The sequence below is a fragment of the Corvus brachyrhynchos genome, unplaced genomic scaffold, assembly GCF_000691975.1.
Source record: "Corvus brachyrhynchos isolate BGI_N302 unplaced genomic scaffold, ASM69197v1 scaffold69, whole genome shotgun sequence".
Classification (NCBI taxonomy): Eukaryota; Metazoa; Chordata; class Aves; order Passeriformes; family Corvidae; genus Corvus; species Corvus brachyrhynchos.
In genome coordinates this window covers 6,340,771-6,356,649 of record NW_008240228.1, presented here as the reverse complement: position 1 = coordinate 6,356,649, position 15,879 = coordinate 6,340,771, and the positions used below count along the sequence as shown (strand labels likewise).

At 44.7% G+C, this 15,879-nt stretch overlaps 1 protein-coding gene across 1 annotated transcript in view; it reads left to right on the top strand.

The window, feature by feature from the left end:
• The window catches only part of EML6 (echinoderm microtubule associated protein like 6), a gene marked incomplete at its 5' end in the record, with an annotated part of 89,231 nt that overhangs the window by 66,584 nt on the left and 6,768 nt on the right, over positions 1-15,879 (top strand). The window contains 11 exons of the mRNA XM_017745233.1: positions 5,960-5,974; positions 7,195-7,203; positions 8,231-8,309; positions 9,290-9,419; positions 10,473-10,571; positions 11,764-11,784; positions 12,143-12,316; positions 12,990-13,198; positions 13,641-13,798; positions 14,435-14,549; positions 15,066-15,254. Of these exons, the coding sequence (XP_017600722.1) occupies positions 5,960-5,974; positions 7,195-7,203; positions 8,231-8,309; positions 9,290-9,419; positions 10,473-10,571; positions 11,764-11,784; positions 12,143-12,316; positions 12,990-13,198; positions 13,641-13,798; positions 14,435-14,549; positions 15,066-15,254 (1,198 nt within the window). The remainder of the gene's footprint in view (positions 1-5,959; positions 5,975-7,194; positions 7,204-8,230; positions 8,310-9,289; positions 9,420-10,472; positions 10,572-11,763; positions 11,785-12,142; positions 12,317-12,989; positions 13,199-13,640; positions 13,799-14,434; positions 14,550-15,065; positions 15,255-15,879) is intronic.

The window sequence follows — 15,879 nt, the reverse complement described above, 5'->3', positions numbered from 1 at the left end:
GTCGAATGAGTTTAATTGACAGATTAAGCTGGTCTTTAAAATGTCTTGTGCTCATGAGTTACCAACAATTTGAGCAAGAGCATCAGTGTCTTGTGCAGCTTTTCAGCACCATTTCCAGTCCAGGAGTGAAAATCACCCTTCAGGTCCCTGGGAAACCTCCCTTCTCTGCATCCATGGCTGTGCTGTGTGGTGCCACAGGGTCTGGAGCCTGTCCTCATCCTCAGCCCCTCTCAGGGAGAGCAGGCTGTGTTTATGCAGCACCACAAAGCCCTGTGGAAGCTGGAAGTTGCTCCACTGTTTCCACACCTCCCACTCTGCTGGTGGCTGGTGAAATGGGGAGGCACCTCCTCTGCAGTGAGGTTGCCCCTGACTTCCAGAATAGTCCCTTCACAATGGCTGCACATTAAAATAGCATTCCAAGGGAATAACCTATCCCATTTTATATCCCCAAGTTCTGGACTGAGGAGAGTAAAAAGCAAGGTCTTAAAATTTTCCCTATCTTTGTTCTTCTTGCTGTCTCTGTGTCATCAACAGTTTTGTGCTTCATTCTAAACTAGGTTAAAAATAAACCCTTATCGCTGTCCTTGCCATCTTTTCTGCTTGAGGGTCACAGCTTTTGTGCACATTTTTATATTCTTTTTAAATTACAGCTGCTTCAGTACAATCACACCTTTGGTATTTGGAATTTGCTGTTTTGATAAATCTGACAACAAACCCCATAATTTTCATATGTCAGTCATTAGGCAAAGATAAATTGACTTCCCTTTCTTCAGGGGATAAATACAAATAGTGACACTTTATAGGGAGATAATCAGAAGCAGCAACTTTATGGTGAAGTGCCAGCAAAACTGTGCTTTCTGAGGGTGTTGTACTTGGATAGGGCCTTAAGCTGTGAAAGGTGCTGTGTTTTGGGTGCAGTAAGATGGGATTGATGTGTTGGCTACTGCAAGACTGCGATTCCTGGTCACAGTGGTACAATGTGTGCACAATTCCTGCAGAATCTTGGCACTGCCAGTTGTGAGTGCCTCAGGCTAAAGCTGTCTTCTCTGACAAGACGTATTAAGTGTGAGGGAAGCTTCATACCTGTGCCAGATTCCATCTCTTCTGAGAACACAAAAGAACAGAGCAGCTGGAAAAGGGTTTGTCTGCCCATGACAGAGTTCTGGAATCCTTGGGCTGGCTTTTCTTTGCACCTCCAAGGGTCCGAAGTGACAGTCGATCAAGCCAGGTGAAATGGAAAGTCTGCAAGTACTCAACTGTTGGTGTTCAGAGAAATCCTAAATGTTGAGGGAAATCAAGGCCCAAGTCAGCAGGTCTTGAGGCTGTGGAGTCTTGAAATCTCTGTGCACAGGGCTGAGCGAAGTGGCAACAAGGAATCTTGGAGGCAGCTCCCAAAGCTTTAAATTTTCTGCCAAGGCACAGCTGAAGTAGCTCTCCCGGTCCCTCCAGGTTTGAAGAGGGGAACCCAGAGGATGTGTCGCATTCTCTTTCAGGCAGGCATGTGGGGAAACTTGTTAGGCTTTTGAGGAGGAAGATTTTCTGGAGGAAGTATTCCAAATTTTTCCCTTTGTGATTGCCATACGTCTGTCTGAAGACCCAGTGACTGTGCACTTAATGGCTTTTGTGCACGGAATACTCTGGTGTTGGTAACTTACTGTGACTTACTGTGCACATGCTGAAAACTGTGGGACAAGCTGGCAGGCCCCTTAGGACAGAAACCGTGAGTTAATCCCAAGGCCTGGAAAACTGCTGGCTCCCTTCACTGCAACATGCAGTGAGGATCTTGGAAGTGTCCCCTGTGCTGTGTTTTCATTGTGAGTCTGAGAAAGGAAAAATTGTGAAGGTGTAGTGAGAAGAAACTCGGAATTAAGCAAGTTTAAATTAAGGAAAGGAAAAAAAAAAGAGAAAAAGCAAGCTTTGGGTTTAAGCAAGAAGTAGGAATAGCTGGGGCTGCTGCTCTGAGCTGCTCCTTGGGGGCAAAGGCTTGGAGCTCACTGGGGTTTTTTCTTTTAATAGTAATGCTTAGAGGGTAAACTGTTGCTGAAGTTATTTTCCAGCTTACATAATCAAACACGCTTCAAAGGTGCCATGTGGCACCTCTGAGACAGGTCCATCTGTTTAATCTTTCTGTTTGCTGGAATAAGCTTGCAGGACTCTGTGTTTCTCTAATAGAAAGTGGTGAATCTGAAAAACTCCGGGTAACTTATTTCTCTAGAAAGAACAAATCATTGTTTGATTCAGGAGGAGTTTGGTCTTGGGAACTGTGATGGGACTCCTGAGAAGATTGCAAGTGTAGGGTTGGGAGCTGAACTGTACAATGATTTATACAAACTCAGGAGTAATAATAAGGTTTTCCCTTAGAAAAGGAGAGCCCTTGATGAAATTCATTTTTCCTGTCTAACTTGAACGTAATTAAAATAATCATGATTCTGCAAGTATCTTGGAGGAGTGTAGAAGTTACATGATAGATTTTACTTGCAGGATTTGAATCAAATCACGGCCTGGTATTTTTGGGGGAATCCAACATTTCCTGTCTCTATCAGCAGCTACAGCTTTAGGATGGCAAAGTGGCAGGAGACTTGAGGCTGAGGGACAGTTCTAAAATGTCTTGCAGTTGTATTGGTGCGTTTGGTTAAGATCATTAATCGATTGTTGTTTCTCTCTCCTCTCCCCGACCTTGTTGTTTTTCTTCTCCCTTTCTATGTCTTCCCTCCTCTGCTCCCCCCTTCTCTCCCTCTCTGCCTCTTTGGCTGGCACCCCTTGCCGTGCCCGTGGTGCAGGAGCGGGGTGCCCTCGAGAGGGGCTGCAGGACCAGTCTCGCGGGGTGGGAGCTCCCAGCGCGGCGCTCCCACTCCTCGGGACCCCCTGGCCACTGGTGGGACTGTCCCAGACAATCCAGGACAATTGTAAGCTCTGCTGTGTCACAGAGGAATTGTGCTATTTCAGAAAAGGGCCAGTTTTTGAATTGGGACCGTTTTAACCAAGAGTTGATATGATGAGAAGTAACATGAGCTTGCTGATGATTGTATTGATGTTACTAATCCTAAAGGCAAAGATCTGTTTGCATTTGGCCTCCTACTAACCCCTAACACACCCCCTGCGTCTGCAGCTCTCCTTTGGCTCAATTTGCATGACTCCACATGAGCCCTGGTGATGGGAACTCCTTCAAAGCAGGTGGAATGTGTAGAAAAACAAAAAGCAGCATTAGCATGTTTGTCCGGTTTTCTGTTTTCTCAGCATCCTGGCTTGTCTCACTCTCCATGAATTACCCACCTCAGAGCCTGGTCTCCATCATGGTGTTTGCCTCATGTATAATCATGTGTCCTGATAAAGATGAGAAGTTAAATATCTTGGATTTTTCTGTTCAAATGTTACTCTTTAGATTATTGATTTCTCTAAAACGATATGAACTGACTTATTTAAGTTTTCAAAATAGCCCCCACAAGCCTTTGCACCATAAAGTGAATGATTAGACATATGGTTACAGCCTTGGTTCCTGTACCTTTACACACACACGTCTGTGGGTGCAGTGCAAAAGTTTTGAGTGTGAATCTGTGTTGTATTTATGTGTAGGTGGGGACTATTCAAAATGTATCTGGAAAAACACATCCTTGGAGTGGAGAAAATAACTTTGGGCTTATTCCGGCAGAAAGCCACTCTTTGAGCATGAGGTGCATCCTTTGGAATATTCACTTTTACTTTCTCAGCAGCATTATGTCAAGTTAATGCACCGTGAATGCATTTGACAGCCTGCTGCTTTCATCCCAGTTGTCCCCAAGGCTTGTACACATTGTGACTGGTATTTGTCAGTCCCTGCCAAGCAGCTGAACTCAGAGTCAATCTCACTGCTCCCACAGGTCAGCACAGAGCTGGCCCAAAGGTCTTCTCTGGTTGTGTGACACTCGGGGGGGGTTGAACTGAGGGATGCCAACGTTGCCGTGTGTTTCCAACATTTCTGTCTCCGAACCTGAGTGCTCTCTGCACTGAGGGTGATGTGAAATATTCAGCTTTTCTGAGGGCTGTTGTTTGAGAAGTAGTCCAGGACTGATGGAAAAAGCCGTGTTTCTTGTGTTTTGTCATGCAGAGGGGGGATCTGCCATATACGATTGGTTCAATGTTTTTATTTACACAATACAGCTGCAAAACGTACTGAAACTTATGCAGGGAATACCAAAACAACTAGAAAAGACTGTTCCTCCAGTGTGTGAGGGACAGCATGTCCAGAGAGTCCAGAGTGTGAGGGAAAGCAGGTCCTGGTGCAGCAGGGCCGGTCTGTGGTACAGGAGTTGTTTAGGGAACAACTTCCCAGGGTGTCCAGAGCAAAGGCCCTCAGGTTTCATTCCAAAGTGATTGCCCTCGTTACTAATTGCTGGAGTGCTCCTTTCACTGGACACTGGGCTGGAATGACCTGGGCAGCAGTGACCAGCTGCCCTGACAGGCTGTGACAATGGCTGGCCCTATCAAAGTCCTGCAGTAGTTTTTGATTTTTTTTAAATTTTTCTTTTTTTAAAGAGTGTATCAGCATACACGTGAAGTTATAAGTATTGTAACCATGTAAGGCTTTTTCAGTGCTTTAAAAAAATAATTCAGTTTGCCACTGATGTTTCTCTCTGGTTCTGTTTGAGCTTTGCTCTGATCTGCTGTATTTGAGAGTGAGATACTTTCATGTTGAATCCTATTCTTTTTGTTGTCTTATGATAGCTACAAAGTGTTAAGAAAAAGTAACAGCAGGAAAACTTGGATTTTCCCATTCCAACATACATAGGAGTTTTACATACAAGGCTTTAGAATTTACAAAATCTTTTAATCCCTTCTCTAGGAAGGGATTAAAAAAAGCTCAGGGAATTTCTCAGCAGTTTGGGGGCACTTGGGAGTCCTCTCCTGTCACTGGGCAGGACTTTTTAAAAAAGGCACTTTTTAAAGCTGCTTTTGCATATTTTCTGAAATGAAAAGTATATTTTTTAAATCTTGGATTTTTGTTCTATTACCCAACCCTACTACCCTGCCTCTCCTTGAACCTTGCTTTCTCTTCTCAGGAGCAGTCCTGCTCATGTTTGTGTAGATCCAAGTGTGTTCCCTCTCCAGTTTGCAGCCATGTAAATCCATATCAGTCTCCCTTTTGTGCTCTAAGCTTTTCCCTACCCATTCCTGCTTTTTGTCACCTTCTGGGTGGCAGGACACTCCTGTCCATCTGTCCCTGCTCCAGACCTTGTTGGCCCCTTTCACGTGCTGCTGCTTCTGGAGTTCCCTTGCTGTTCCCACCGGCCTCTGAGCAGGATGCTTGTGTTCTCCCCAGTTTATTCCCACTGCAGGCAGCATCTCCAGCCAGACAGCAGTGATGGCCTGTGCCCTGGAAACAGGAGTTGGTTATATCCCCTCCCTCACAGAATTTATCATAACAGTTTTTGATCTGCTTTTTCTCTCCTTTATTTTCCATCTGAACAAATGTAGCTTCTTCTCCCCCCTCCATAGTTTGGCCCTGTTCTTTAAGATCCCATCTCTTTTCTCCCTCAAGGTGCCTCACACTTCCAAAACCCCATTCCCTCAGCCCAGCTCTTGTAGTGTCCACCTGTTGTTCTCCATCCTGGTGCTGCCTGTCCACCCCACCCCTGACTGGGCTCCTCTCCCTCCATGGCTGGAGGGAATGTTCACTCACACCTTTTCACGTTTCTGCATGAAGGTGGTGCTGAGGTTTTGTCGCTGTGGGTCTGGAGTTCTATCCCTGTCTGACACCTGTGTGTACTCGTGTGAGAACATCCTCAAGACTGCCATGAGTAACAGAAATCTTCTCTGCTGTATTCACAGTGCCCAAAGAACTTGAGACCCTCGAATGTCTGACTGTGTCTTATCTTTCCCGGAACTGCTCCATCCCATAACGTAATCTAAGCGCGTTTGTTTTAAACTGCTGCAAAGAAACCGTTAATGCTTGTGTTATGTTTTAACTTGCTGTCCTTTGGAGGCAGGGAATTGTCAAGTAAGTACTGATGGGGAGCCCAGCAGAGGCCTGGATTGCTGGGAATGTGCCATGCAGGTTGCACAGGTCCAACAGGGCAAAGGGATGTCGTTTGCTGCAGTGCAAATTTCTTGTCTTGGCAGTGTCACCTTCTGTATCAAAACAAATTAGGTGTAGTCACAGGCTTGTTAAAAGTGAAATGACTTTTAAAATGTGAAAAATGTGCTGCTTTGTTTGTTTTATTGAGATAGTGATGAGGCAGTGAATGCACACGTGTGTATATATACATGGCTATGTATATATCAATGCACACAACATCTGTGCTTGTGTGTGCTGTGAGTAAATATCTATAAAAGTATCTGTGTATGTGTGTCTCCAAATTAAGCCTCATGCTTACAATCTAGTGACTATCAAGCATGTCACAGTGGTAGTGCTCTCTTGCTTTCGTGAAGTATTTTGGCTTGCTCTTGTCATAAACTTTGATATTCCTAGGTAAAGAAATGTGGAAATGATCCAGTTCGAAATGATACTAAAACAGAAAAAAGCATACAAGAAAACAATTCTTTTCCTAAGTGCCAATTCAGAGGCCCTCATAAATCTGGGCTGAAATGAAATAATTTATTTTGTTTTGTAATAACTTCCCCTGTCCCTTCCCTGCCGGTAACAGCACCGCTGCTCAGTCCTGCTCCACCCAGGGTCACCCTAGGGGACACGAGTGACCACTTTCTGAGGAAATAAAGGTACTTGTTCCTGCGGACAAGGCAGGACAGGCTGTCCTGGGAGTGACTTGGCCTCCCCACAGCAATCGTGGGCTAAATTGCATCTGAACTGGGATAGAGAACAATCATCCATTGTGTGCAATCTCAGCAGTGCTAAGGAGACTGTCAGCTTCCTACCAGTTCCTCTCTGTGTGGCTCCTGAAAGTAAACGAGCCGTGGAGTCCCGTTCTGCTCCGGTGCAAAGTGGACAGGAAGCTCGGATGTAGCTTCCCTTTCCCCTCCATCCCGTAGGATCTTTAGCTCCGAGTCTGCCCAGGGATGCCAGGTGCGATGTTTCCGGGTCTGTGGACTGGGGCACTCTTTGGTTTCTGTTTTAGTTCTTGCTGGCATGCTTGGATAGCACGTGTTGTGCCCAAGGAATGACTGCTGCGCTCTGAAAGTGCTTGTGCATGAGTCTTGTGCTCAGAAGTGACACCTAAACTCTATTAAGTTTCTTGCTTGGCTTTATTTGCTGCTTACAAGGGGATCAAGGTAACTCTTTCACTCTCTTTGTGTCACGGGTCACCTGCTGATGTGCTTGTTGGTCCTTGGTGTGCCTGAGAAGTGGGTTGGATTGGTTATCTCCAGCTGTGCTCTGTCTCAGAGCTCAGGTTTTCCTGCTGCTCATTCCCACAGTGCTCAGTCCCCACTGTGCCTTTAATACCTTCCATGAAAAATCCAGCTCCAGAAAAAGCAGCTCCCTATACACAAAAGGGAATTCATTCTTCTCCAATTAATTTTTTGCAAAATGGGAATTACTGGTAGTTACAGTCTCAGGACAGGAACAACTTTCACAGCGTATGGAATGTAATAGCAAGGTCACATTTTTCTGGAATCATAAGCCCTGGGAATGCTTTCCAAGTGCTTCCCTTAGCTCTGTCCCTCTTTTCCCAGCAAGATCAATAGCAGCAGCAGAGGTTATCTGGCCTTACAGACCATTTGCACACATCAGATTTCATCTCAGCCTGTGTTCTGCATTTGTCTCTTTAGCTACTTTTAGCAACTGTAATTATATAAAAAAGCTTTGCTGGCCTTAGTCTCCTAAATTCCCTTGGATGAATGACTTGTGCATTTAAATGCAACCATTTTATTTTTAATATGATTTTGAGAAGATTTTATTGAAGCCATGTCAAGGTTTTGGGATGGGCCTTCTCAGAAGAAGCAAGGCTGGGCAGAGGTCAACTGCCAGCTGCAGAAATTACTGTAGATCATTTCTGAAAGCACCAGTTTACCGTTATTTCATGTCAAGGATTTTTCCATGGATTTAAATCATTATGTTTTGGGGTCTTTTGAATGGTGTAAGGTTGTTTGTTCTGCCACTCATCCGCAAAGTCTACATCAATGTTTCTGCTCTTTCTATCAAAAAGTGTAGGATTTTAAACAGTTTATTTTACAACTCTGGAAAAAGCTCATACAGGGGGCTACTGTCCATTTGCTGCTCACACATGCTGTGATTCTGAAGCTTGTATTTTACTTTCAAACATATTGATTGTCTCTTTTTTTAAAATGTTCTTTTCAGGCCACCAGTGAGCAGAGCTGCTCCTCAGCCTGAGAAACTGCGAAAGAACAATGTCAACAAAAAAAAGAAACTGGTTGAGGTCAGGATTAATACCTTTTTAATTTCTTTAAAAGTAACATGGCTGGGTGAAATCCATTTTGTGGCTTAGTGAAGGGCAGGTACAATCACAGAGTGTGTTCATTCCTGTGCTCACTGCTCAGTCCCAAGGGAGGTACAGCCAGGGCCAGCACTTGGGCCCAGGAAAAATCCTGTGTGGGATTTTGAATTATGGAATTTGCTCATTGACTTTGGAACTTCCCTTTCTCCCCAGACAACTTGTTTGAATTCCTACCTAATATGCAGAACAAGGAATATTCTGTGACCTGTGGGCAGTTTGCAATACTTGGTCTGTGGCTAATTGGGATTGTTCCCAGCGAGCTGTGATTGTGTTTGGGAGAGTCATTAAGTCTGGCTTCAGGGCTCCAAGGCAGTAACAACAATCCATTAACCATCCTCGGTTCCTGGAGGAAATTTCCTTGGCAACTGCTCGTTGTAAGCTGCAGTTACACCTCTGATTAATGTCTTAATTACAGAGTTACTTACGGCCTGCCCTGGCTTCCTTTAAGGACTTTAAGATCAGAATTTGGTCTGTGGAAATTTGGTAGTTTATGAGAATGATTTTTGAAAACTCTGCAAGTATGTCCTTTAAAATATCTGATACCCTATAGAAATACTAAACTGTGATGGGAAGAGTAATAAAACCAAGCCTGTTCTGTGAGTTGTATCTGTTTGGAATGAAAATTTACAGAACCAGAGCGCATTTATAGCCCCCATAATAATAAAAAAAAAAATAGTGCAGTGCTTTAGTTGACCAATTAAAGGCTGTTGATAGCCTATGATAATGTAATACCTCAATAAATGAGCAGAATGGGGATAGCTAATTATTGTTTTATTATTCTATTGCCCCTACAAGATATTTGTAGTTGTGTAATTTAGAATCGTTCTTAAGCGGTCCAGACTCTGAAATCTCCTTGTTTCTTCTTTCATTTCACTCTTAATCTGTTTGTATTCCTGGAGCAGGAGCTGGCTTTAGACCATGTGTTTGGATACAGAGGATTTGACTGTCGCAACAACCTCCATTACCTGAACGATGGTGCTGACATTATTTTCCACACAGCTGCAGCAGGCATTGTCCAAAACCTCTCTACTGGTAATTCCACCTGAAACACTACTTGGAGATAAGAAAATGCTTTGCAAGGAAAATATTTTTAATCGAAAGTCTGAACTTTTTAATATTCCTGTGACTTTCCCACATTTTGCATCTTGATACAATAGCACAAACCCACTGTAGGTGGCTGGTGTGTCACTGGCAGGTTCTCATCCTGTGGCTGAAGGTATGGGAATGGCTTTCTCTCCCAGCAGGAGAGAGCCTGGCTGGTGAAGTGACCAGTACCCCCAAAAATGTGAGAAGCTGTAACATCCATAATTTCATTTTGAGTTGTTTTAGCAAAGCCATGCTCCAGGGAAGGGCACGTTCTGGTGCAATGCAGCCTGAGCAAGTTGCTCTTTGGAGGGGACAGAAATATTCCCTGCCTTTTGGGTAATGCAAAGGAGAAAAACCACCAAAAATCTATCTGGCCCTAAGTTGTGGCACCAACATCTCTGTGTCCTTCATGTCTCTCAGGAAAAGAGAGGAGTTAAAGGAATTTTGACTTGATTTTTTCCCATATGGTCCCAGCTATGCACTCAGCAGCTCTGCTGCTGAGGTAGGGCCCAGGGGGAAAAGCTGTCAGATCTGGTGGCCTTTGGGGACTCCAGTCCTAGTGCAGCCTCTGACCTGTGGGCTGGGAAACAAGCATGGCCCCATCTCTCCTTTCTGGGCCTGTTCCCTTGGGAGGGCTTTGCCTCCACTTGGCTTCCCACTCACTGCCTCAATTCACTGGGATTTCACTGGGAAGCCTGGGCTTTGCATTGGCAGTTTTGGTGTTTCCTGCAGTTATGGTGGCTACAGGCTGTTCTTGGGCTGATTCCCTGGACATACAGAAAATTTCCCAAATATTGTATCCACCTCTGTGTGTTGATGCTTGTGTCCATGGCGCATTTTGGGAAGAGTGCCTGGGAATGAGAGCAGAGCAGCCATGGGCAGCATTAGTGCCCCCCACGCCCCCTGGGGAGTAGTAACAAGCTGCCCAGTAGTCTGTGCTTCTGTGTGGGCTCCTTCCTCGGTCCTGTGGTGACTCAAGTCCTGTTTGGATGTCATTAGGCAGCCAGAGTTTCTACCTGGAGCACACTGATGACATCCTGTGCCTGACAGTGAACCAGCACCCCAAGTACAAGAACGTGGTGGCCACCAGCCAGATCGGTACGTGACCCCCACAGCAAAGCTTTACTCACAATTATCAGGACCCTGACTTATTTGGGGCTTTTCTGTGGAGGACTTTTACTTTTTGTTTGATTTTGAATAAGTAATCAAGCTCCAGGGTTTACTTAGGATTTCAATTCCATCTCTGATTGTGAGTGAATGGATTTCAGAGTTCTTTGTTGTGTAATCGTATTTCACAAGGCAAGATTTGATAAACTGCCTAATCATCTCAATCATCTGATTTATAGAATTTCTTCTTTCCTTCTTGTGTCCAAGGCACTGTTTAGCAGTGAGAATACACTGAGCATCATTTTCTCTGCAGGAATACAGGAGCTGTACAGAAAAGGCCAGAAACAGTGAGATCTCAGCAGAAGTTAGGACATGTATCAGGGGACAGTTGGGAATCCATACGTATTTGTGTGTTTATTATTTACATGGAGAGTCTTGCCAGATTCCCTAGGACCTTCTGCAGGAGTAAACATTGCATGGGGAATGCAGGATGAGTTGTCCCAAGCCTTGAGAAGGATCTGCTGCCTTTCAGCTTAGTGCTGGAATAATTAACTTTATGGAGGAGAACGGGGTCAGAACGTCTCCTCAGACCATTCCGGAAGGAGAATGGAATCCATAACTGGAGGACAGGAGTCACTTAACAGGGGGCAGGGAACGGTAGTGATGAACACAGTGACAAACACAAACCCTCTGCTGCCTGTACTGAGCACGGTCACTTCAGCTGGAATGTGAAGGGAGCACCCAAACCCACACGTGGTGCCAGAGCTGTGCAAAGTGCTGATTTCTGTGACATGAAAATGCTCAAAGCCCTTTTCCTGGGCCCCGGGAGATCAGTGCTTCTGAGTTTGGCTGATACTTTGTGTACCTACAGATTCACTCCACTTTTGAATCTAATAATTTTTAAAACCTGCATGCCTTTAGCATTTCTTTTAGATACCATTTTTAAAACTTAGAAGTACTAAATATTGTTGCAATATTTGTGTATAAAAGCCAATATACCCAAAAAACTTCAACAATATTCCTGCTTATTTGTTTTGTTGATTTAATCCATATCCATTTCCAAGTTTTTAATTTTGTTTTCCTTCTGGTGCTGATGCTGGCACTTCAGCACGAGACACATGACTTATTTCACCTATTGTTTTCCCTTGGTGCTTCCTCATTTGCCATTGCTCTCACAATGCAGGTGACATGACAGAATTCCCAGGTAAGGCTGATTTGTTTGTGAATTTAGCAGTCCTGTACGAGTTCCATGTTGCCTCGTTGTATCTGTGTGAACCATGGATACAAGTGAAACATCTGCAGGCAATTTCTTTTGCATGAGGCTCTTCATGAATGTTATGTTGTTCTTTTAGAACTTGTCTGACTTCATGGACTACAATGATTCCCCCCCCCGTGTTTTGCAAGCTATTTTGATTTCTCTTTGTTTTCCAGTAGTGCTAATCCTCAGACAAATCCAACCCCCCAACTAATGTCTGTTCAGGTTAAATGTTCTTGCAAAATGCCTGGTTTGCGCTGAAGCTTTCCAGAATTAATTCACTTTTAATGCCTCTCTCTGCCCGCAGGTACAACCCCCACAATTCATATATGGGATGCCATGAGCAAGCAAACCCTTTCCATGCTGCGCTGCTTCCACACCAAAGGGGTCAATTACGTCAACTTCAGTGCCACTGGCAAACTTCTGGTGTCAGTGGGAGTCGACCCAGAACACACCATCACCGTGTGGAGGTGGCAAGAAGGTAAAACCCAGGGGGAAATTGTGTTCCTTCAGCCCAGCAGAGCTGTGCACAATGATTTGCTTTGCCTTTCACGTCTTTGGACTTCTGTGTCCTCACTCTGAGTATCCCAGCTAATCAGGTAAAAATGGCAAAGGGCTAGAAAATATGGGCAAGAAGTTTTAAACATTTATGGTAAGTGGAAATTAAGGAAAGAATGATGCTTAATGTATAATTACATGAAATTAAGGAGAATTACTGCTTTTCTTTCCTAAAACACTTGAAATACTATGATGGAGATAGGCCTTTGGGAAGTAATTTCCAGAAAATAATTATCTTTGGAAATGGTAGAAGGGAGAGAAAAAGTGCCTCAGCCTATTAGTGTGTCCCTGTGCATTTTTCACCAGATGATATCCAACATTTCTCTTGTGTTCTCACTGACCCAGGAGACAAATTGTGTTATGAAGGCCTTAAATCTGCATTTCCTAAATCTGTGGGAAACAATGGAATAACCAGGGACCTTGGGGGTTGCATTAAGATGTTTGATACACTAAATAGTGCTGGGATTTGCAGCTTTCAGCATCTGGGATCCAGATCTCTAATCCAATACCAGCTCGACTTATTTGATAAAATCATATCAGATTTTAATTTCTCAGGTAAATTCAGCTTTATTTTTATGATTTCCTAATTAAACCAGGGGCTAAAGTTGCCAGCAGGGGTGGACACCTGGAGAGGATCTTTGTTGTGGAGTTCCGCCCAGACTCCGACACTCAGTTCGTGTCCGTGGGGGTCAAACACATGAAGTTCTGGACCTTGGCTGGCAGTGCTTTGCTCTACAAGAAAGGAGTCATTGGTTCCATGGAAGATGCCAAAATGCAGACCATGCTTTCTGTTGCCTTTGGAGCAGTGAGTTCAAATTACCTGCTATGGGATTTTAGGTTACCTTTGTATTAAATCTGCAAGGGTCAGTTTTCTTTGCTGAAATCCAACCAGCACTTGTTAGTGAAATGTGGATTTAAAACCTGTGCACCTTGAGATCCTTCCTTAAATTTCCTGAACACAAGTGGCTGAATATCTTCTATTAAGTTTCGTGCACACCTACTGCCCTGGCTTTTATTTTTTTTTTTGCTGGTTATTTAGCTGTTTAACTTAAACCACGATCTGTTACTTTGTGTATCATTTTTTCTGCTAATAGTATGTGGTGTGACACATGCCAGTGGTGCCACCAATGGTGACAGTCCAGTGTGGTTGTTAAGGACTTGTAAATTTAATTTAAAGAATTTTACTTGAAGCTGAACAAAAACACCGAGGTGTCTGTTGTAGCAGAGGTTGCTGCTGTCTGTTGCAGAATAACCTCACCTTCACTGGTGCCATAAATGGAGATGTCTACGTGTGGAAGGATCATTTCCTGGTCAGGCTGGTGGCCAAAGCTCACACAGGACCAGTGTTCACCATGTACACGACTCTGCGGGACGGGCTCATTGTCACCGGAGGGAAGGAGAGGCCGTAAGACGCAGAATCTTCCTAAAGTGCCCAACTTCTGTCTCTCTTGTGTGGTTTTTGTTTTCATTATTTATCCAGCACCCCAGAGGTGAACGGTCTCTGTGCTGTAGCAGTTTCACTCTCAATTTTGCACAACCTGCCCAGATGGCTCAGTAAGTGAAGGACTAAAGGAGGACACTTGAGGGTTCCACACACACATGTTCCATGCCAAGGACACTCTGAACCTCTTAGGGATTGGTCCAAACACCTGGATAAGGTCCTTGTTGCCTGAGCTCCTGCCATAAGTGGAGTTTTCTTCATTTGTTAGTTCTGTCAAACTACAGACAGCCTCTCCCAGTGGAGATGCTGCACATCTTGGGGTTACCACAAGTAACATGTTTGCCAAGAAACAGAGGTTTGAGATCAGTGACAAGAGAACAGTTTGGTTTGTACAAATTATGGTGCTGTTTAAAACATGAAGTGTGAAAGCATTTAGTTTTTTGTTACTTACTTCTCATTGCATCATAGAGAAGTGTCCTTATATAGAGTGGAGGGTGGATCAATGTATGTTTTGTGATTTAAGCAGAAAAGTACTGGTGGGATTGGTGGGATTTCCATGTGCAAAGGAGCCATCCAGGTGACACCAGGCCTCCTTTGCAGCACGAAGGAGGGGGGAGCAGTGAAGCTGTGGGACCAGGAGATGAAGCGGTGCCGAGCCTTCCAGCTGGAGACCGGGCAGCTCATCGAGTGCGTGCGCTCCGTGTGCCGGGGCAAGGTGAGCAGCGGCCCTTCCTCCGGGGCAGCCGGGGCCACGGGGGCAGAGGGCACAGCTCAGCTGCTTCCCCAGGCACAGCGGAGCACAGCTTCCGCTGGTTCTTTCAAAGTCACAAAACCCCCACTGGGAGTTACTGAGAGACCTTGAGCTTTGGTAAAGTGGAACACAGGAGAAATAATGGAGTAATTTGACTTGCTGCAGTCACTCCTGAGCAAGTGTTTAAACTGGAAATGAGAAAGGAGCACGTGATGCTGCACAGGATGGACCTGTCCAGCCGACCGCTCCAGGGATGGTCTCTGTTTCACTTTGCCTGGGAATCTGACACATTCCTTGATAACACCACCACTGAAGAATGTTGTTTTGTATTTCCAATCCAAGTAGCCATTAACCAGTTCCAAACTTCCTCTGTTTATGCTTTTTCCAAGTATTTGCTAAGAAAGCCCTGGAAGTTTAAACCATGGCAGTTACTGTTACACTGACCATCTGTCTCCACTCTTTTTCTTTGGCTACAAACAGGGGAAAATCTTAGTGGGAACGAAAGATGGAGAAATCCTTGAAGTAGGAGAAAAAAATGCTGCCTCAAACTTGTTAATTGACTGTCACATGGAAGGGGAAATCTGGGGCTTGGCAACTCACCCCTCCAAAGACATATTTATCTCTGCAAGCAACGACGGAACAGCCAGGATCTGGGACCTGTCGGACAAAGTGAGTACCGTGAACGTAAAGGTGTGTGATTAAAAATGAACATTTTATCCAAGCATCCATTTTCCACCTGTGCCTTTGAGCAGCCCTGGAATGAGAGCAGGATTTTGCCTCTGTCCTGAGCAGGGTTTGGTCCTGTTTCGCCCCAGTTCTTGCCTTGCTGTGAGTGCAAAGGCGAATCCTTGCTGTGGGAGAGGTGCTGGGCTGTCCCACAGCCAGCACTCCCAGAGGAATGCGGGGATTCACCAGCACACCTGCCCTTGGAGTGCCTCTTGTTGGGCATTGCTTATTTTAATCTAAATCTGCAGGCTGGGGGATCAAGGAGGCATTTTAATTCCATGTTGCCAGTCCGGGTGACACAAATTGTGCCGTCACACACAGAGCCCCTGCCCATCATTCCACCTTCCTGGCAGGCATGGATCCCTCCTCTTCAGAGCCTTTCTTTGGAGCTCAGCATGTTGCCTCAGGGGTTTTTCCAAGTCAGATTGACTAACAACAACCATTTTAAAAAATAACGAATAAAACATTAATAAAAAAAACCTACCAGAAAGGTTTCTGCTCATTTTAGCCAGCATAAACCTTTTCACAAGGTTGCTACCTGAGCTGACAAGGGTAATTTTTAATGAGG